At 52.6% G+C, this 20679-nt stretch overlaps 1 protein-coding gene and 1 long non-coding RNA gene across 3 annotated transcripts in view; one reads left to right on the top strand and one right to left on the bottom strand.

Annotated features, from left to right (window-relative positions):
* Window positions 1-20679, top strand: part of Serinc5 (serine incorporator 5) — a 67328-nt gene that overhangs the window by 37377 nt on the left and 9272 nt on the right. For both annotated transcript variants that reach the window (XM_013143471.3, XM_063245264.1), the window contains exons 3-8: window positions 6640-6818; window positions 7106-7188; window positions 8116-8209; window positions 10167-10378; window positions 12306-12401; window positions 14939-15065. In XM_013143471.3, the coding sequence (XP_012998925.1) occupies window positions 6640-6818; window positions 7106-7188; window positions 8116-8209; window positions 10167-10378; window positions 12306-12401; window positions 14939-15065 (791 nt within the window). The remainder of the gene's footprint in view (window positions 1-6639; window positions 6819-7105; window positions 7189-8115; window positions 8210-10166; window positions 10379-12305; window positions 12402-14938; window positions 15066-20679) is intronic.
* On the bottom strand, window positions 6812-18122 carry LOC134475270 (uncharacterized). Its single transcript, XR_010046384.1, has 3 exons — window positions 18006-18122; window positions 8102-8266; window positions 6812-7214 (listed from the first exon to the last, which is right to left on the bottom strand). It is a non-coding gene; the product is annotated as an uncharacterized LOC134475270 (long non-coding RNA).

Here is a 20679-nt window from a genome sequence, read left to right as displayed (position 1 = left end):
GGCTGGCCGTCAGAAGTGGCCAGCTGTCAGAAGCACTCAGGACAGATCCAGGGAAGCCAGCCTGCCAGGTGGGACTCGGAGATAGGTGTAGGTGTCATGAGAACCCTGGGGCCTGATGGTCAAGGATTTTCTTCGTCAGTCCGTTTGTCTTATCTGTATTAATCTGTGTCTGCCTTCTAAACTGAACCCCATCCTGGGCATGTTCAGGGAAGCCGTGGAAACATGGGGTTGGGTGCTGTCTCTTGAGTTTGGGCCCTGTGGATGTCTGCGTGTCCTCCAGGCTGGTGGGTGACCCTCCTGCAGTCTGACTTGCACCCTGCCCACCCCTGCACCCTGTTCCTTGGTTAGGCTAGAATTTGAGTGCATTCTTTAAACTGCATCCAGTCATTTATTCATTGGTCAATTAAAGGTGGGTGCAGACCCTCAGAGAGTGGCAGGGGATGTTGTCCCTTTCTGCAGAGTGGACAGAGGAGGCTGGCAGTGTTTATGGAAGGGGGCCCCGGCTCTGTGTGAGGCCCCAGGGTACATGCTGTGTGTGTGTGTGCAAGTGTGCATGTGTTGCATGAGTGTGTGTGCTCCAGTCTCCTCTGCTCTTGGTGCCTGCATCAACACTGGGGTGACAGGAGGACGTGGACGTGCCCTCCCTGTCCCGTGTGAGTGGAGTTGGTTGCCCTTCAGCTGGCTGAGCAGAATCCCGAGGTGCTGGGTATTTGGGGGTGGTGGTTTTTCAAGATCAGCAAAGCAGTTTCTGCAGCCTTCAGATCCCCCTAAAATTATCTTTCAACGGCAGGCTCTGGTCAGCCCATGGTTATTTTTGGACTTGCAGGCTGTGTTTGTGTAACAGATGCAAAGCCCGGCTGCTGGGGCACTGAGACTCTGAGGCTCTGAGGCTTCGAGGCTCAGCCCTGCCCATCTCCCTCCAGAAAAGATAAACCAAGACACTGCTCTGAAGCTCTAAAACTGTGGGGTACAGGGGTAGGCAGTGTGACTCACTTTCAGCCCGTTTCAGGCAGTCAGCACTCGGCCAGCTGGGCTTCCCGGAGAGGTGGGAGGGGCAGCCCTGAGCGCCCAGGAAGTTATCACCCTTGTCATTTGCCTTTGAAACATTAATTGTCTCTCAGCCTTAAGGGTCCACACAGCTCCCCAGCCAGGCTAGAGCTGTGCAGGGATGGGCACTTAGCCTGTGAAGGGCCCGTGAGTGAATGCTGTGGGCTTCGGGCTGCATGCAGGCACCCCGGAGACCCATGGGACAAGTGAGTATGGCTGCTTCCCAGTGAAACCTCAGTTCCAGATGCAGGGGGCTGGCAGGTGGGGACCTGCAGCTGCCAGCCCTCTGCATCTGCTACACCATGGGCCGTCTGGAAATGAGTGGAAAACCATTTGCAGGCAGACCTGACTCCCGAGTGCATGGATCCAAAGGGAGCGCTACCAGTGGCGCAACTTCATCTTTATATTAAGTGAGTATAACTCAGCTAGATGAGCTTAACTAGCACCTGGTCTCTCTTCCTAAGTACAGATGCAGAGCAAAGCAAAAGACAGAGACTGGGGAGCAGGGAGACAGAAGTTTCTAGCCGGGGCCCATGAGGAGGAGGGTGGGGTAAAAAGGAAGGAAGATGTGTTAGCTACGTACACCCACCCTGCACATGAGTGTGAACACTATATGTTGTAACCACACACCAAAAGTAGGAACCCCGAGATCAAAACACACGAAGCAGACAAACAAAAAGCAAAGCAAAAGGTGCTCAGAAGTGGTGAGGGTGGTGAGAGTGAGTGAGCGGTGCCTAGCTGGTGCCCCTGGGACTCTTGGCACCAGGTGCAGTGTGAGGCCTGGTGCCTGCCTGTGAAGGGCACGGGTGACCAGGGCTCCTGGAAGCTGTGGGGCGCAGCTGTGCCACAGCCCAGTCTTTTTTTAGATAGAGTCTCACTATGTAGTGGAGGCTGGCTTTGACTCACAGCTCTGCAGCTTTGCCCCTTCCCTGGGCTTCCTTCCTGATGCCCCAGTGCAGTGCTCGCTTCCCTGTCTGCAGTCTGACCTCCCCTGGTATCTAGGCAAAGGGGACCCCGCGGACCACCCATGATGAGCCCACTGCCCCAGGCAGCAGTGTGAGGGGAACCAGGCTGTTCACTCCTGAGCAACCCTCACTGGCCCCCAGGCCAAGGCCCCTTCTGCAGTGGTGGAAGCCAGCCTGGAACCCATGCCGACACTCCCTGGGATCACATTTGCGCACCCTGACTTCTTGCCATGATGAAAGTCAGGAGCCCGCTGTGGGGGCTGGTGGTCCCTGACTCCTCCTTGGGAAACTTTCTTGGATCTTGCTGGGGACATCCTGGGGGGGTCAGGTCCAAGTGAACTGCGCTTTGGAATTTTTGTTTCCTGTTTTTGTCTTTTAATAGTGATACACTGTAGACATTTTCCTTAAGAAATATTCAGCCACCTAATGAAAAGAGCAGTGAGTACTGAGTGTTGTTACTGTGGGTCTCCAAACAGCCCAGGTCCCCAGAGGGTCTTCATGGGGACCTGCCATGGCCCAGGCTCCGGGGAAGCATAGTCTTGCGGACTGCCCTGAGAAGGGACACTGATGGGCAGCAGCCAGACATTGCTGTCCAGGGAGACTTCAGGAGGGCAGAGAGGCCTGGATGTCCTGCAGGCATCAGTGGAAATGCTTCCCCAGCACCACATAATTAAACTGCATGCTGCCTCTCTTTGGGGTTTCCGTGATTTCCTGCTGGGGTCAGCTGCTCGAACCCTCCTGGCAGCTGGGTCTCCTGTGATGACCTTGATGTCTGAGCTAAGAAGTGCGAGAGCGCTCAGCTCCAGGCTCGCCGCTCCTGTCTGGAGTCATGCTGGGTCTTCTCTGGCAGAGACCCTGGGGCCACGCTGGGCTTTCAGGGCTTTCTGAGACTTTTCCTGGGCTGCTTGGTGCCAGTCCACCTGAGATCAGGTTGGGATGCATTGCTGACATCTCTCCTTTCGGGGAGGAGGAGGTGGGCTGTCCTATTCCAGGTCTCTTTCCTTAAGCTTATTTGATTTCATTCCTGTTTGGGAAGGGATTTTCCTGATTTATGAGCTCAGATTCACCCTCTTTTTAATTTTATTTTATTTTTTGTTTTTCTTTTGAGATAGGGTCTGGCTGTGCAGTTCAGGCTTGCCTTGAGCTCACTTTGTAGCCTAGGCTGGTCTCGAACTCGCAATGATCCTTCTCCAGGATCATTGCGCACCCTGATCACAATGATGTGGGCTTTGGGCTGTTGTTGGGGCATCCAAGGCCTCCCGAGTGCTGGAATTACAGGTGTGAGCCACCACACCCGGCTTCCAGATCCACCTTCTTCTAGGAACTTTCTGGGTCGGTGGGGGACCTAATGGGTAAACGGGACAGGTTTTCAGAACTCACTTCTTACAGAACTGTACTGGGGTAGGATTTGTCCTGTGGACAGCTAACCTGCTGCATATCCTTTGGCCCAGAGAACTGGGCATCTGTGAGACCCTAGGAGCACAGTGTCCAGGTGCTTAGAGCCAGGTGCCCTGTTGGCGATCTATACACTATGCCTGCCTCCCTTTCTGGAGCTGAGTACGCCTAGGGCGAGGGGCCCTTACTTCATGAGGCTGGGTTTGGGCGCTGTGCTGAGCATTGCACAGGGATTCCCTGGAAACCCCGTTGAGGTTTTCATGGTGCAGAACAAGAAACTGAGCCTGACAGGAAGACCTTGCCTGCATGAGTGGCATGAGTGGCTGAGTCAGAGGTGCCACGTTAGTTGTTGCATCTTCCTTGATGGCTATGGCTTTGAGCTTGGACTGTGCCCTAATACTCTGTCCGCCAGTCCCCAAACTGGGGCTCCAAGTGTGAGCCTGACCCAGGCCGCAGCCTTGGATGCCCCAACAACAGGCTGGAGAGGAGACACTCTCGTTGAGTGGACTGCTGTGTGCTTTTTCCAAATCCGAGATGGAGTTTGGAACAGCAAATATTTAATCAGAGCAAATTCTTCTTGCTGAGATCCTGTCTGCTTGCTGGTTTGCCTACTGAGGCTCAGCTTTTGCCAGGCCACCTCGGAGTTAACAGAGGCCTGGGTGGTGTGCCAGTGGGGTGTGCCCACTTGTGTTTGTCTTCGGTGGGTACTGTGGTGGGCAAGCTAATGGTCACCTTGGAACACCCAGCTGGAATGAGTCGGTGTGGCACTGGGTGTGGAGGGCCCACCTGAGGATCGATGCCAACAGCATGAAAGCAGAACTAGAGAGGAAGATAGTGCTGCTGATTCTCCCGGGGAAGCTTGTCACAGTGGTTTTCCTGATAGGAACTCAGTTCTCATGTCAGAGGAGCTCTGGTCCTTGCTGTTGCTGAAGGATGGCTGTGGTTCTTTTCGGGAAGCCCTGTTCCTCACCCTGGGCAACACCTCATGGCTCCAGGGCAGACCTCTCAGCCTGCTGGCACAGCTCTTTCACCCGCTGGTGCAGACTTTCTGGTTTCCACTGTTGACTTTGGGCCTTCTCAGTGCAGATCTGTGATACTCGCAAGGGTATTGCCCATTGCGAGTATCACAATGGGCTCTAGGCTTCCTTCATGCCTCGTTCTCCTCTGGTGTAAAAACGGGCACTTTGAGGAAAGTGTGTAAACAAGGTGTCTGGTATTTCTACATAGGTCCTTCGTGTCTGTCAGTGGAAACGACCCTGGACTAAAACAGGGTCTCAGTTTCATGAGTAGGGGAGAGTGTTTCTGGTACAGGGGTAGTCATGAGCTGAGACCTTCCGGGCAGGGGTGGTACCCACGAAACTCGGCCTTCCTGGGCGCTGTTGGAAACCATGGCTTGGACATTTATGGGTGTCCCAGTAGCCTGGGACTTTTTAGGAAAAGAAACTGAGTTCACTTTATCATGCTTCAGTTTTGCTTCCAGCTTTGAATCACTGATCTCCCTGGGAGGTATTTTCTTCTTCTTGTAAATAACAGCTGTGATATGCTCTGTGACTGATACTCTGTTCCAAACCGTGTTCAGCTGTATGCTACAAGCAGGAGTTTTGTCTTAGCACCGACTGCACCCTCACTCTGTGATACTAATTGGAACATAGTGCTTGGTCTCTTTGTGGAACATTTTGTTTACTTTGATAATGTGAATAGATGTGACACTGGGACTGTCTCATTGGAGGAGGACAAAGTTGTGAACGTTTATCAGATAGAAAGAATAAGAGCTCCAGTGGGTCAAGAAAAACCAGACTGACAGGCCACTCGGGAGGACACAGGTGGCCAGCCGGTCCTAAGGAAAAGTTCTGGCTCTGATTCATAAGATGACAGACATCAAAGCGGAACAACAGTGCTCAGCCTCCTATGGAACATTCGGGCTGGGAGGGCCTGAGCTCGGCTCTTCCCCGAGGCCTGTAATGTGGCTTGGTGGTTAAAGTGTGATTGCACTTTATTTCCTGAAATCCTGACACGTAGACAGAACACAGCCCAGCAGTTCTTTGGTTAGTGTCTACACCGAGTCTGTACTCCCTGGACACAGGTGTGTGTGTATGTGTGTGTGTGTGTGAGGGCTTCACACCCTTGTCAGTGAGCTGCTATCTGTGCAGTGGGTGAACACAGCCACAAAATAAAACAAAAGGAACACTTGGGGTGAGTGTCAGTTCTGATTTCACATTATAATACAGTAGTGCACGGTGACCAACAGTTAAGGTGGGGTTTTGTGTGTTAACAGATCTCCATGGCTTATTGTTAATTTGAAAACACAGTGCACGGAATAATACTTACGGTCTATTTTATAAGTTTTGGGGTACGGGGGATTTGGCTCAGCACCTCACACAGGCCTTGGGATGCTCTGCCGCTGGGCTCCTAAACCCCGAATCTTTTCATGAGCTGTTCATGTGCCTCAACTGTGCGTGTGACTGTGTGTGTGTGTCGTGTGATGTAATAAATACCTCCTACCGTCGGGGTTGTCAACTCTCCAGAAGAGGCGTGTGACGTTTTGGGGTGACACTGAAGACAGCGTCTGGATTTTCTGTATATTTACATATTTCTAGAAAAATCAGCTCCTGTCCTATGAATGTAATGAAAATTTGTTGCTGAGCAAAGAACCAGGGTGGGCAGGAAGGCTGAGAACGGGCGCTTCCAGGCAGGGGCAGGGGGAAGGAAGAAGTCTCTGGAAGGTAGATGTGGTCTGTTTCTGAATCTTGGTCCATTTCGGATTTTGACATCAGGCTAAGTGACAGCCCTTCTCGAGTCTAGATTTGTTTTTAATTTTAATTATAGAAGTTACTAATAGGGTACTAGTACCTTATCAGATATATGTTTTCCAGATATTTTCCTCAAGTCTGTGGCTTTTTAAAAAATCAACTTTGTGATTATATTTTTTGGTTTTTTAATTTAAATTTTTATTGGTGCACACTTGCAGCACGCAGCGATTCATGCATCGTATGGCGGGGAGTCGGTGCATGCTCAGAACACATCTTTCTTCTTTTTTATCCCCTTCCCCCCATGTCTTGGTCCCCTCCCCCACCCGGTGGTCCCCTCCCCCTTTGCAGAAACTCTGCCCCGTCTTCGCTTTCTGGTCTTTGGTTTTGCGCGGTGACATTCGTGCACTGTGGGTCTCTTGTGTGCTGTTCCCGCCATGTCTGATGTGGTTCATCCTGCAGTCTCCTGCCTCCTTCTCCCGCAGATTCCATTCTTCGAAGACATCTGCCAGGGCATCAAGGCTGGTGATACGTGTGAGAAGCTGGTGGGCTACTCGGCAGTGTACCGTGTCTGCTTCGGCATGGCCTGCTTCTTCCTTGTCTTCTGCCTGCTCACCTTGGGGATCAACACCAGCAAGGGCTGCCGCGCCCACATCCACAATGGGTGCGTCCCTCATCCCGCCCTCCAGAGTTAGATCCTGGCCTGGAGACCAGAATGCTGTTCTTGGGCGGGGAGGATTTATTTCCCAGAGCAACACTGGCCCAGGTTGCTCCCCCGGGTGCATCGGTGTTTGCATAATAGGGTGGGGCTCGGGCCAGTCTAACTGGGGTCTCCAGCGGCTTCCTTCCATCTCCTCCTTATGGAGAGAACATCACCTGGGCAGGATGGGTGCTGCCGTGTAGGGGCCTCCATGCCTCTGGAGTGCCACTTCCATGTTTCCTCTCCTCCAGCTTCTGGTTCTTCAAGCTGCTGCTGCTGGGGGCCATGTGCTCTGGAGCCTTCTTCATCCCGGACCAGGAGACCTTCCTGAAAGGTGCGTCCACTGGGCTCTTTGGGGACCTGTGGGTTTCGTTTTTACCCTTGGTGAAGCTGTTCAGAGGGGTCGTCCCAGGCATCGTTGGTACCTTGAATGACTGATTGGCGGCTAAGAAAAATCTTAATTCTCCCTCCCCAGCACCCACGGTGCCCTCCCTGCACCAGCCCCAGCGCCTCCTTGCCTGTGCCCAGGAGCGGAGGGGCTGCGGGCACTCAGCGGCAGCTCCAAAGCCTGTTTGACCCCCGGGGAGACCCCAATCCCCTGAGCCGCACAGAATGCCCGCAGTAAGGGTTAGTTTCTGCTAGTTTCTCATGTGACTGTTAAGACTGTTCGTGAATATTCGGTTAATAACTTCGTACCCTGGCCCCGCTTTGTCCTGTGGTTCCATTAACCCAGCTCTCCACCCTGCACCCTTCTAGGACTGTTCAACACTGTTAAAAGAGCGAACGGCCTCAGGGAGAAGAGGACTGAAGTCCTCAGGCCTGCACTGGCTGTGTTAGAGCCAGGCCATCACCAGGGCACCAGGGTCACCCAGCGGCAGGGCTCCCTCGTGGAGGCCCTGCCCTGCCATCGGGGTCTCACTCCCTTCCGTCCTTGGTTGTCGGAGCCGTGGTTTTCTAGAGATGCGTGTTTGGCTTGGATGCTGTGGGTCTGGTGTAGTTTGTGACTTGTGCTTGCTAGTGTGTCTGGCACGGAGGGCAGGTCCCAACCAGGCAGCCAGGGTTTGTCCCAGTCGTGCAGTGGACAGCCCTGTGGGACTGGGACTTCACTGGCGGTCTGTGGGAGCCCTGGCGAGGGGTGTGGGTCTTAGTGGTGACACCGGTTCCTCTCTCCTGTGCCCACCCTGGCTGCCGCGTGCCTCTCACGTTCCTCTCTCCTGTGCCCACCCTGGCTGCCACGTGCCTCTCACCCGCTCTCCTGCAGTCTGGCGCTATGTGGGTGCTGTCGGAGGCTTCCTGTTCATAGTCATCCAGCTGCTGCTCATGGTAGAGTTCGCGCACAAGTGGAACAAGAACTGGTAGGTGCTTTCTGGCAGGCGCTGGCGCTGAGGGTGGAGTTCACGGTGGGATCCTGGCTGGTGGGATTAAAGGAAAAGCATACTGAAGTACCTTGGAACTGGAGATTCTTTCAGCAAAGAGAATGAGATAGAGCCGGGCTTGGTGTATCTGTAACCCTTACTCGGGAGGCTGAGGCAGAAAGGTCTTGAATTCAGGAGTAATGTGAGCAACTGAAAGAGAGCTGTCTCAAAATAAAATTGAAAAAAAAAAAGCGAGCAGGGAATGTAGCTCAGTGGTAGAGTGCTTGTGTGAGGTCCCAGAATCAATCCCTAGTCCTGTGAAGGAAAAGATGATGAAATGGACTTCTCATCTTTTTAATTTATTTATGATTTGTTTTTCTTACCTTCTCATGGAGGAAAAGAATCATTTGCTACTAAGCTCTGTTGCCCTAACTTAGCCATCTGTACTGATCCTGAAACCCAAACTCTTAGCTGAGTGTGGCAGCTCGTACCTATAATCTCAGGACCCTGGGAACTGAGGCAGGAGGATCAAAAGTTTGTGTCCGCTCTGGGTAACTTAGCAACTTAAGAGACCTTGTCTCAAAATTTTAAAAAAAAAGAACTATTTTTTATAGAACGGCTGGGGGTGTAGCCCCGTACAGTGCAGAGGACCTGAGTTCAATCCCACTCACAACCATGGGCTAAAAGAAAAAGTCCATCAACTCTAAGTTCCTTGAAAGTAGAATTCACACTGCACATCCAGTGGGAGATGCTGGTTAATGGCTAGGGTTTTCCATTTTCGGGCTGAGCATCACTGAGGAAGTGAAAGCCAGAGAGCCGTCAGCTCTGAGCTCGGGTTCCGGGTGGCTCTGATCCTAGGCAAGGCTTGTCTCAGCTCTGTCTCGATTTCTTCACTGTATAATAAATAGTTCCTCGTGGTGCCCGTAAGATTTTCATGGGCATCTTCTCTTTTACTGTGTTCTGAATCTTGAAGAAAACAAACAAGTGCCCTTTGCATGTTATCTTGGCTGTGACAAAACACTACCCCAGTTCTCCCAGTACTTTTTATTTTCATTATATTCTTCATCTTGGTAGTTGTGCTTTGCTTCTGCTTTTGTTTTTTGAAAATTAAATAGTGAAATGCAGTTACATTTGCTGGGATGTACAAGTAAAAGACAGTAGTGTTTGTTATTTTGTTACATAGTAAATATTGGATTAAACACAGCCAAATAGGACCAATTTTTAAAATGTTTACATTTAGTAGTCAATCAAAGAGCACTACTGCCATCCATCCTGTGGGCTTTCAGGGCTTATCGAATCTTGGTCATTTTTACTCTCTTCCTCCTCTGGATTTCCTTTCAATGTGCAAGTCTCCTTCAAGATTTCCTGATACTGCCAGGCATGGTGGTGCATGCTGGTAATACTACTCTCAGGAGGCTGAGGCAGGAGGATCATTGTTAGTTCAAGGCCAGCCTGGACTACATAGTGAGTCCCTGTCTCAGAACAAAACAAAACAAAACAAACAAACAAACAAAAAACCAAAGCAGGCAAAGGGAAGATTTCCTGATATTATTCCAGAGAAGCGGGGCTCCTGCAGCTCCCCTGAGCACGTTCCTGCTTCTTTGCTGGGAAGGTGGGCCCTGCCCTGCAGTGAGGACTGCAGCAGCCCGGACTTCGCAGGGCACAGAGCCTCACTGGCATCGCCCCTCATGGTGCCAGCCCTGGTGAGTGGGGAGCAAGTGTGAAGCCCAGGGGCACTGAGTCAGGAGAATGAATCCTCCCAGCCCAGCCGGAACCAGGAGTCTCAGATACATGCGGGGCCATCTCCCCAGGACAGAGCCTGATCGTTGCTGGGGGTCTTGGGACAGTAGTTTGGTGGCCGGCCAAGGCTGGCGGAGCTTAGAGGTCGAGGTGGCCCTGACTGGTCTGTGTCTTCTCTCTCTCTTGTCCTCCTCCTCTACCGCCCCCTGGGAAACAGGCACGCCGGCACGGCCAGCAACAAGCTGTGGTACGCGTCCCTGTCGCTGGTCACCCTGGTCATGTACTCCATCGCCACTGGAGGTCTGGTGCTCATGGCAGTGTTCTACACCCGGCTGGAGGGCTGCACGCAGAACAAGATCTTCCTGGGCGTGAACGGGGGCCTGTGCCTGCTCATCTCCGCGGCTGCCATCTCCCCCTGCGTCCAGGACCGTAAGCGTCCTCCCCATCTCCTGTGTGTGTGGACAGTCGCATTCGGGACAGTGTGCAGTCAGAGGGGGATGGTACTTCCTGTGCCTGGCTGGGCTGGAGGTGACAGCCATGCTTGCTGGGGGACTCGAAGCCCTGTGCTGGCTGGACCTGGTTCCTAACGGGGAGGATGGGGCGGCCTGGACCTCCCGGAGGGTCTGGAAGAGACTGGGCCTGTTGGCTTTCACGTAGGGCTGGACCTAAGTCCTGGGACAGTGCCATGGCATGGGCAGCGGGAAGCAGGAGAGGCGGCCAGCAGCAGCCAGCCAGAGAGACTCTGGCTCCCGAGGAGCCCATCTGAGTGGGGTTCTCCAAAGCCAGGAAGGAGGCAACTGGCTGTGGGGTCTGAGTTGTAGATAGGCGACTGGGGCATCACGGCCCTTGGTGCGCTGCCACTGTCCCCAGCCTGGCATGTCCTGTGCTGCAGGTGAATCCCGTGGCCTGTCCTTTGGAATTCTAGGTAGGGAAAGAGAATCAAGGTGACGCCAGCAGGGCCCCTTGGAGCCTTCCTGACATGATGGGTTAGTGAGTCCTGAGATGGGACTGTCCAGTGCTGCCCTGGACAGCATGTGTACGCTCCCAGCAATCCCAGCTCCCATCAGGGCAGTGAGACAGGTGAATGACAGCCTTGTGCTGTGTTCGGACAGGCAGCCAGCATCAGGGTGCTGTCCAGGACCAGAACATTTCCAGGTCTGAAAGTTGCAAGCCCATCACCAAACCGAGATGGTATCCCCCACCAAAGCTGAGGCCCTTGGTCTTCCAGTCCAGCTCCCCTGGGCATCAGTACTCCACATGGGAACAGGCGTGACTTAAGCGTTGGGCTTCCTGCCCCTGGGTGCTGAGCTCAGGCTGGCTTCTGGGCGAGAAGCTGCATTGTAAGAGTCTGTTCGTAGACTTTCGTGGGTGATTAAAAGTTAATGATGATAATTTTGGACATGAATTAACCAGGAGGGAAGACTGAACCCTTTCCTGTAGTTGATCACGGGGTTACAAATTTCACCAAGCCGGGCGTGGTGGCACGCGCCTGTAATCCCAGCACTCGGGAGGCTGAGACAGGAGGATCGCCACGAGTTCAAGGCCAGCCTAAACTATATGGTGAGTTCAAGGCCAGCCTGACCTACAGAGCAAGACCCTGTCTCAAAAACCCCAAAAATAAAATACGGAAGAAAGGAAGTCTCGTCAAAAGGTTTAAGAAATCCCTTCTGTTCTGGAGCCTCTAAATGATTGTACCTGTGCATTTAATTTAGCTGTTGTAACAGCTTTTCTGGTGGGTCCCGAGCCCTGTAGCTCCTTGCTTTAGCCTGGACTGGCTCTGACCTGCATGTGCACGGCTGGGACCTTGCCTGCTGAAAGGTGGCAGCATGTCTGTGCCACCATGGACTCTCAGTGTCCCCTGACCTTGTGGACTCCAGAGGACAAGCCCTACACAGTCTGTCCACTCATTTACCCGCTACGATGCTGTGTAGCTGAGAGAAAAGGGGTAAATGTTTTCCTGACCTTGGGGCTTGAGCTCAGAGAAATCTCAGAGAAATTGTGAATCTCAGAGAAACCCGTGTGTGAGGATAGCAGTCATCTGATTGTGGCATCTAAAATAGCGGGATGTAGCTAGAGTTAGTGGTGCAGACCTGTAATCCTGGTGCTCTGGGAGGCTGAGGCAGGAGGATCCTCACAAGTTTGAGGCCAGCCTGGGCTACTTAGCAAGACTGGGTCAACTGAAACCAAACCAAATCAGTGCTCAGCTAGTGTCTGACTCCCTTCCCATCAGTTTTAGTTCTGTTTAAGAAACACATTATGCAGCTGTTTTCTCTCCTAGAAGTGTGCCCACATGTCCAGAGTGGTTGTGCGGGGCGTGGGGAGCTGAAAGCTGACCTTTGTCCCCCGTGTCTTCCAGGACAGCCCCACTCCGGGCTGCTGCAGTCAGGGCTCATCAGTTGCTACGTGACCTACCTGACTCTCTCGGCACTGTCCAGCAAGCCCGGGGACGTGGGTGAGTGGCCAAGGGCGGGCAGGCAGGTGGACAGGCAGCGTGATGCTGGCTTCCAGTGGGGCGAGCTGGGGTGGGCAGTGGTGGACTCAACACAAGAGGAGAGATCTAGTAGCACAGAGTCCCTGCTGGGTGCGAAGACAGAAGCCCTCGCTGCGGTTTGAGGCTCGGGTTTGCTATTAGCCCTTCTCTGCTGGCTTGGCAGGGAGCTGTTGGGTTGGGGCTTTGCTGTTTTGTTTTCCTTTGGGTACTGATTTTATTTTCCTTAGACAGCTTCTCTGGTGTGGCAGAGAAAGTGGGACACAAGGGCAAGCGAAGCAGCAGACAGGATGCAGAGTCAGACCCAGCCCTTGCTGGCGGGGTGATCCCAGACTGCGCTTTGTAAATGGCATTTGCTTACAGTGGTCAGCTTGCGGCTTGGAGTCAGGCTGCCTGGTTTGGGGCCTGGGTCTTCAGAGTGGATCCATTCATTCATTGGTTCGTTCCTCAGCAGGGTCTTGCTCTGTGAGTTTAGGCTGTCCATGATTTCAGTGTGTAGGCCAGGCTGGCCTCAAACTCACAGCGATCCCCCTGCCTCAGCCTCCAGTGCGTGTGGGTTACAGTGTGCAGGCCTCCCCTGGCTGGGGTGGGTATAGGATGCAGTCTGAAGTCTGACTCAGCTGCCTACCTGTGCCTGGGGATGCTGTGCAGGTGAGCTGATCATTGTACAGTTGCTGTGATTAGTTGGAAGGGTTTAAGCTGTAATGGCACGATTGTCTTCTAAGTGTTATTTGCCAGTACAAGAAAAAAAATCCGTTTGATTTCCAGCTCATTCTCTCTCGTTCATGTTGCTTTTGTGCTGTGTGTATACATGCGCACGCACACACACACACACACACCCCTAAGAATGTGTGACTGTATTTTTGGGAATATTTGATCTTGTGTAAGTTAAGTAATGTGACTTTAGAAAATTGAAGTTCAAATTTAGGAAATAAATTGTAATATTTGAAGGTTTTTAAAGCAGGGAGATCAGTGTGAGTTTGAGGTTGGCCTGGGCTGAGTCCAAGGCCAGCCTCAATTACAGAGAGAGATCCTGTGTCAAAAAAGAAAATGCTTTTGAAGGTTTCTACTCTTTATGGGTGCTGTCAGTTTTTCCCCAGAACTGGGGGTCCAACCCATGTTCTTTACACTGAGCTACATCCCAGGCCTTTTTATTCTTGATCTTGAGACAGGCTCTCAAGTTGCTTGGCTGTTTTGAACTTGTGATTCTCCTGTTTCAGTCTCCTAGAGAGCTGGGATTATAGGCATGTGCTAACACATGGGCTGGGTCTTGTCTTGGTAGCTGTTTATAATGGGAAGGGTTATAAGTTTTTGAGGTTTTATAGTAGGTATAGCCTGTCCTGGACTCAATTTTTAAAAACAGCCCCATCTTGACCTTCTATTTATTTAAATCCTCTTTAAGACCTCCTTTTATGTTTATATATTAGTCTGTGGTTTTAACTTAATGGGGGTTTTATTTATAGAATATATATTTTTAACAGCAAATATCACATAAAATAGGGAAACACGTTGACTTTTAGTTTCAGGTGGTCTACTTAAATAGAGAAGTCCATTCTGTTCGTTGTTTTGAAAGTCTTTTTCCTTTGGCCTAAGAACAAAGATTACTTTTTAAAACCACAGCACACCCTTGTATTTACCACTTTGAGTGTAAATACTGGTAGTAATTTTAGTTTAATTTTAGACGGAATGTCTGTGTTTGTTGAGTGGTTTTTAGGATGTTATTTTATGTGTGTGTTCCTTATTTTGGGGTCCAGTTGTCAGTCACACCTAACTTGGGTGTTCAGAGTTGACCAAAGACACCAGTTTAGACCAAAAGTAAATTACCCTGATGGGAAAGTTACAGAAATTACAATGTTACAGAAATCTTCATAGGAAGCCTTCTCAGAGTTTGTGAAACAGTCAGGAGCTCCTGAGTGTAGACAGTGAGTCCTCTACTCCAGCCTGACTTCCCTCCCTGGCCAGGAGAGAACCAGGCGCTGTCACACTGCCCCTCTGGGTGTTTGTTGATTGACTCAGCACCCGGGGGTCCCTGCAGCCTGTTCCTCTCTCCGCAGAGGTTGCCAAACCCAGTGAGAAAATGGATTTAAGTGTTCTTTTTAGCATTGCTTGAATAATCTCCCAAAGCGCTCCTAATTCCTGGGATTGTCACCCCTCAGCCCTAACCTGCAAGATGAGGCCCTTTTTGTTCCAAGATGGGGGTCTCATGGTACAGTCCACACTGGCCCTTAGACTTGCAGTGATCCTCCTGCCTCAGCCTCCCGAGTGCTGTGTCTTGTTTTTTATATTTTCTGACCTGTAGGTCTTGTTCCCAGTGTGTGCTGGTGTGGGAGAAGGGTGCTTTGAAGCCACAGAACCAGGGTCTGTGTAGATGCGCACAGTGGGGAGCTGGGCTGCTGGGGTGCAAGTCCCAGTTGTAAGGAGCCCCTGAAGCCCCCTAGCAGTGCCCCTGGGGACCTTGGTGGCCACTCTCATGGCACCATGGTGTTTTGTTTTCTGCCAAGTGCTGGACACGCATGGGAAGAACGTGACGATCTGCGTGCCTGACTTCGGCCAGAACCTGTACCCGGACGAGAACCTGGTGACCTGGCTGGGCACGGGTCTGCTCATTGCCTGCATCCTGTACTCCTGGTGAGTTGGCCTGCACGCCAGCCAGGCCGTAGCCTTGAGAGGGGCTGGTGACCATGCCTGTCTTTCCGCTGCCCTGGGGTGCAGCAGAGCCCTGGGAGGAGAGGGTGTGGCTCCTAGCAGGGGCTGTGGTGGGGTCTGGGGCTGTTCAATCCCTGCAAGGGCTCAGCACACAGGGTTCCTTAACGCTGTGGCTGCCTGGATCATGGGGACAGAGAGAGAGGAGTGCCAGAGCTCCAACCCTGCCGGGACCCCCAAAGGTGGCTGCTGTGCTGCAGCCGAGTGGCAGAAAGCAGGGTACTGTCAGGACAGGAACCCGGGGTTGGGCAGTGGAGGTGGGGAGGGGGGCAGACCACATATGTGGGTCCCAGGTGCCAGGCAGCTGCTCCACTCTGCTTGCAGGAGGCTGCAGAGCTGCTGGAGAGAGACGTAGGGGAACCACGTGGTCAGCCTCTCGCTCTGGACATGCCTGTTACTAACCATGAGGCCTCCTGTTAGGCAGGCAGCAGCTTCACCGTGGGGTCTCCCTCTGCGCCCCTCAGGACCTCAGAGGTTTGACCTGCCCTGGACGTGGTACCAACCTCCCACTGCTGGAACCCCGCAGTCCTGGCAAGGGCAGCACCTGTTCACAGATGCCTTCCACAAAAGGGGTGCTGCTCTGTCACTAGTGGTGCCCACGACCTGCACCCTGCAGTTGGTTGGCCTAGAGTCACGTGCTAGGACAACAAGAGGGAAAATCAGTTTCTAGCATTTTCATGGCACAGTCTCCTGGTCAAACTGGTGAGGCCATCACGGCCACCTTCTGAGAAGTACTCACTGGTCACTGGGTACTGCTGTTCGTGGGGCAGCGAGCAAGGGCCCCCTGCAGGTGCAGGTGCAGGTGCAGGTGCAGGTGCAGGTGCAGGTCAGCAGGCTTCGGCAGTGAACTGACAAGTCCCCTGAGATCTTGAACCCAGATTCTTGGCTCCTCTCCTTCCCCTCTTTTTTCCTTTTATCACTCAGAGACTCTTTTTTACTGAGATACAAGCCCCTCCGATTCTTCTTCTTTCTTTTTGTGTCTTTTTGAGACAGGGTCTCACTATTCAGTTCAGACTGGCCTTGAGCTCACTTTTTAACTCAGGCTGGTCTTATATTTACCATGATCCTTTTGCCTCAGCCTCCCAAGTGCTGGGATGACAGGCATGTGCCACCACACCTGGCATGTGGAGAGTCGCCTTTGAGTCGCCCTGTGTCTACCCTCGTGTGAGAAGTCAGAGGGGAAGTGTAGTCCCTGGGAATGGAGGCTGGTGGGCCCAGTCTGATGTTCCTGGTAGATGTCAGGGGTCAGAGCTGTTTCCAGTCTGTCCAAGGCCGATGTGTGGCCATTGGGTGCTGGTAATGACGCAGCACACGGCAGTGGCCAGGGAACCCCAGAGAAGAAGGCAGCTTTGTGAGGGAGCCGAGCACACCTAGGCCGCTGGGGAGGTGCCGGGGTGTGTGTCTCCCTGCTGGGACTTGGGGCCCGAGATGGATGTTCCCTACTCACCTCTTGCAGCCTCGTGGGGAAGTGAGCACAGATTGGGGCCTTGCAGCAGGGAACCGCTGGGCCAGGTGCTGGCCCAGTGTGGGTTCCAGTTTTTATTTTCCAACCCGGCTTCACAAGAAAAGGAAGTTGGATGATGTGACAAAAAGTGGCCATGTTGTTGGGGATGTAGCCCAGTGGTGCAGCACCTGCCTGGTGCATGTGAAGTTGTGAGTTCAGTTGTCCATACCAAAAAAAAAAATTTAAAAGGAGTGGCTGCGTTGTTTGGGCAGAAATAAAGACACTCAAGAAAGAGGACGCCAAGGGGCCTTCGGGGTCTCTGGGGACAGAGGAGACCAAGTCCCGAGACTTGCCAAGCAGTCGAGTCACGTGGTGATGAACGGTGATGAACTGGGGGTGTTGTAGCTCCCAGGTCGGTGTTTGGCTGCAGACTCCTCCCCGAGCTACTGAGTGTGTGGCCTTAATGCAGCAGGGGCAAAGCAGCTGTGATTTCCCATAGTTGTGATTCTGTTGGCTTCAAGTTCACATTGTTGGGCTAGGCAGGACTGGAGTCAAGGAGACACGGGTAATGTTTAAATTTTTAAGAATTTGTTATGGTAGAAGACACACTGTGGTGAACTCCTCAAAATCCTCCTCCCTGCTCTAAGCACACTTGTCCCATCGTCTGTGCCACTTTCTGCAGCAGGTCCGGGCGTCCTCTTTCCTGAGGGTCTTTAGTGCTGTCCCGGCTACTCTGATGTCCTGAGTTGATTGCAGACTGTTTCTCCTTCCTGGCCATTTTGACTTAGGAGAAGATCCAGAAGTTGCACAGTGCTGGGCCCAGTGAATAAGGTGTACAAGGATGAGGACAGAGTGTCATGTTTTTATGTGACAGAAATAGCAATAGAGTGATCAAAAAGGCAGTGAATGTCTAAATTACAAAGTGTATTATGGTTGTAGAAGACGTGTTGCCACTAATCACCTTCACAGTTCTTTCACTTTCATGGCATTCTTGGGAATGTGTTGTCTTGGTTACCTTTCTCTCATTGCTAGGACAGAATTCCCGACACCCAACATGAAGAGAAGAGAGGCTTATTTAGCTCACTGTTAGTGGAGGTTTCAGTCCATACTCAGCTAGCTCCAAAGCAGGGTGGCACAGCATTGGGCAACATTTCAAGGCAGCAGCTAGCAAAAGCAGCCAGAGCAAAACTGGGGAGAACAAGCCTCTTCCCCTCCTTTATAGTGTATGCAGGCCTCCAGGCAGGTGTAGCACTCATAAGGACTCTGTGCCCTCCTCCTGCAACGCTGAAGATCTTTACAAATAAGGACCCTAGCCCTTGCTGAGTCTCTCAGTTACACTACTAAACTTCTCAAGTTGACACATGTATAAACCATGAAGTGTCTTTTACTATAAGTTTTTAAAAATTTAAATATGTGCCTACCTTTCTGTTGCCTCTTTCACAAGGCGCTCTCCTCTAGTTTTGGGAACCCTTCTCCGGGCCTCCTTGGTGGAGCCTGTGGTCTTTCCTCCTGCCTCTCCCTGAACGGCTCAGAGCCGTGTCCTGCCTCCCGAAGCGGGCGTTGCTTCCTGCCTGGTCCCTGGCAGCTGTGCAGGGAGGAGGAGAGATTGCCAGCGTGGCCACACCGTGCTTTAGGGGGAGGACGGCATTGTGGACTGTTTCCTGGCTCCCATAAGAGGAAAAATAATACTTCAGTGTTGGGGCCATCTAGGAAAATGTCCCTGGAAGACAAAGCTGAAAAAGCTGTGAGTCTTTCTTTGGATGTTGAACAGTGTCCTAGTCAGAAGTGGGGCGCTCCCCAGAGTGAGTAGGCCTCGTGGTCCCAGGCTGGGATGGTGTCACCAGTGAGGGAACCCCAGAGAGGATTTTATTTTGCTGTGTGCTAAGCCTGCCAGCCAAAGGCTTCCTGCCTCTGCCTATGCCTCTGCCTCTGGGGCAGAGTGGCCTCCACTCCCAGCTCATCGTGGACTTGGACTCCCTTCTGGAGACATGAGTCACTCGATCCAAGGACAGCGGGGACCAGAGTGTCACACGAGGTTTTGGGTCACAGTGCTGTGGCCAGGGCAGGGAGGGTGAGACCAGGATTCCAGCTGTAGACGGAGAGCTCCAGCGTCACCGTCACCGAGCAGGTCCCTCTGCAATGATGTGGGAGAGGCTGGGCTGCAGTTTCTAAGGGAGGAAGGCAGGAGTCACGTTTGGGCATCCTTGTGACTGCAGGTGCTCATGGGGTCCGTGGGCAGGCAAGGTGGGAAACGTCCTGTGTACAGGCCACAAGCCTTGACCCCAGGCCCTTGGTGTCACCCTGCAGGAAGTGCTGGCTTTATGTAGGCCTTAGCCCAGAGTGGGGCTCTCGGTGCCGGGAGCTGTTTACAGCCACTGGCGCCATGCTGACCGCTGGACAGGTCCATGCTGCAGCTGCATACAGCGGGAACCTCCCATGTGTCCTGCATGGCGTGGGGAGAGTGCTGCATGGGGCGGAGCTGGTGTTGGCATCCCCAGCCAGCTTGGAGGGCACTGGGCAAGATCAGGTCCTTTCTCATGGCTGTGTCCCTGAGCTCAGCGCACAGCTGGCCAGTGCTGGGTTTGCTTGAAGCATCTTCGGAGCAGGTCTGTAGAGTCAGCTGGGGTCCTGAGCACTGCAGGCATTTCAGGTTTCGTAAAATGTTCCTGTGGTTTTGATGTTAGGAAGAAACAGGTGTGATAAAAATATGGCCAGTGTGTAAAGTTTTTTTATTATTATAACACTAAAAGTCCCATTGCCATGAAAGCTCCTCAATCCCCCTTTCACTTTGGACCCACTGGTCTCACACTGGTCTCCACAGCAGCTCTGGAGTCCTCTTTTCTGCTTATCTTTCATTGTGCTGTCCTGGCTGCCTCAGTGTCCTGAATCCATTCCAACTGTGTCCCTTTCCTGGTCACTGTGACTCTGGGGAGGAGCCGGAGGTTGTACCAGGCCAGACCTGATGAATGAGGTGGATGCGGACACAGCTGCCTTCCTGTGGGGCAGCGCTCAGCAGCAGCCCTCTCTCTGTTTTTGATCATGCTTCGTGAAGACCCTCGGGGAGGACCAGGACTCACAGAGCAGCAGGAACCATGGGGCGAGTGTGTTCAAAGCAAGGGGGAGGGTTTGAGGAGGACTCAGGCCACTGTGCCTTTCACTGTGGTAAGTTTTTAGAATTTAAACATCTGCCGTATGTTTTGATCACATTGGAAATAAGACTCCCACCAAATTGTCCGAGCCAGAAAGAATGCATGCAGTCCCTCAGCAGGCGGGGCTCAGCAAGGCACAGTGTAAGCTTTACTTTTGCAGAGGTGCAAGTGTGAGGGGCGGGCATGCAGGACAGCAGAGGTCGCCCTTCTGATCCCAGCACGGAGGAGCAGCTGACTCCCCCCACCCCCCCTCCCACCCCCCGCGGAACAAGTCACATCTGCAAACACTTCACCCTCCTCTTCCCCAAACTGAGGTTTATAGCGCTTTACCTTGCAGGCAGGGAGAACTTTTGGTGCACTGACTCCAGTGCAGTACATGTCCACGGGGTGCCATTACTGTGCCCACTGGTTACCTGTTGCAGTGGATGACCTTTATGTCTGTTGGGTTTCTGTTTCTGCTGCCTCCCTGGGCTCTCACACTGTTGGGGCCCTTCTCAGTGAGACTGCTCATGGGGCTGGGGGATAGAAGTGAAACCAGGCAGGACACTGCTCCGGCACCGTGGGTGGAGAGGCGCAAGCTACTGCTGAAAGCCAAGAAGGAGGCCCGAAGCGTCCTCCTCTTCCCTCAAACTTCTTTGTGTGCAAAGCTGTGAAAGGCTATCCATTCACCAAGGCACCAAGCCATGTGGGAGAACGGGGCAGAGAAGCTGCTCTCCGGAACAGCAGGGTCTCCCTGTTCCCCTCCCCTGCTCTCAGTCACTCCTGGAGGACTGTGTGGAGCCCAGTCCAGGGTGGATGTAGGGTGAGCGCTGTTCACTGTGTTTGGGAAAATGGTTAGGGTGGAAGGTGTGTTCCGAGTGTATGTTTTCAAGTTTTTCTAATTTTTCTATTTAAAAACCATGTGAGTCTGTGTTTGCAGTGCATGCTGACCACACTCCCGGGGGAG

The sequence above is a fragment of the Cavia porcellus genome, unplaced genomic scaffold (genome assembly GCF_034190915.1).
Source record: "Cavia porcellus strain 051 isolate PalLab524CR breed Dunkin Hartley unplaced genomic scaffold, mCavPor4.1 scaffold_2, whole genome shotgun sequence".
NCBI lineage: Eukaryota > Metazoa > Chordata > Mammalia > Rodentia > Caviidae > Cavia > Cavia porcellus.
This window is presented reverse-complemented; position numbering and strand designations above follow the sequence as displayed.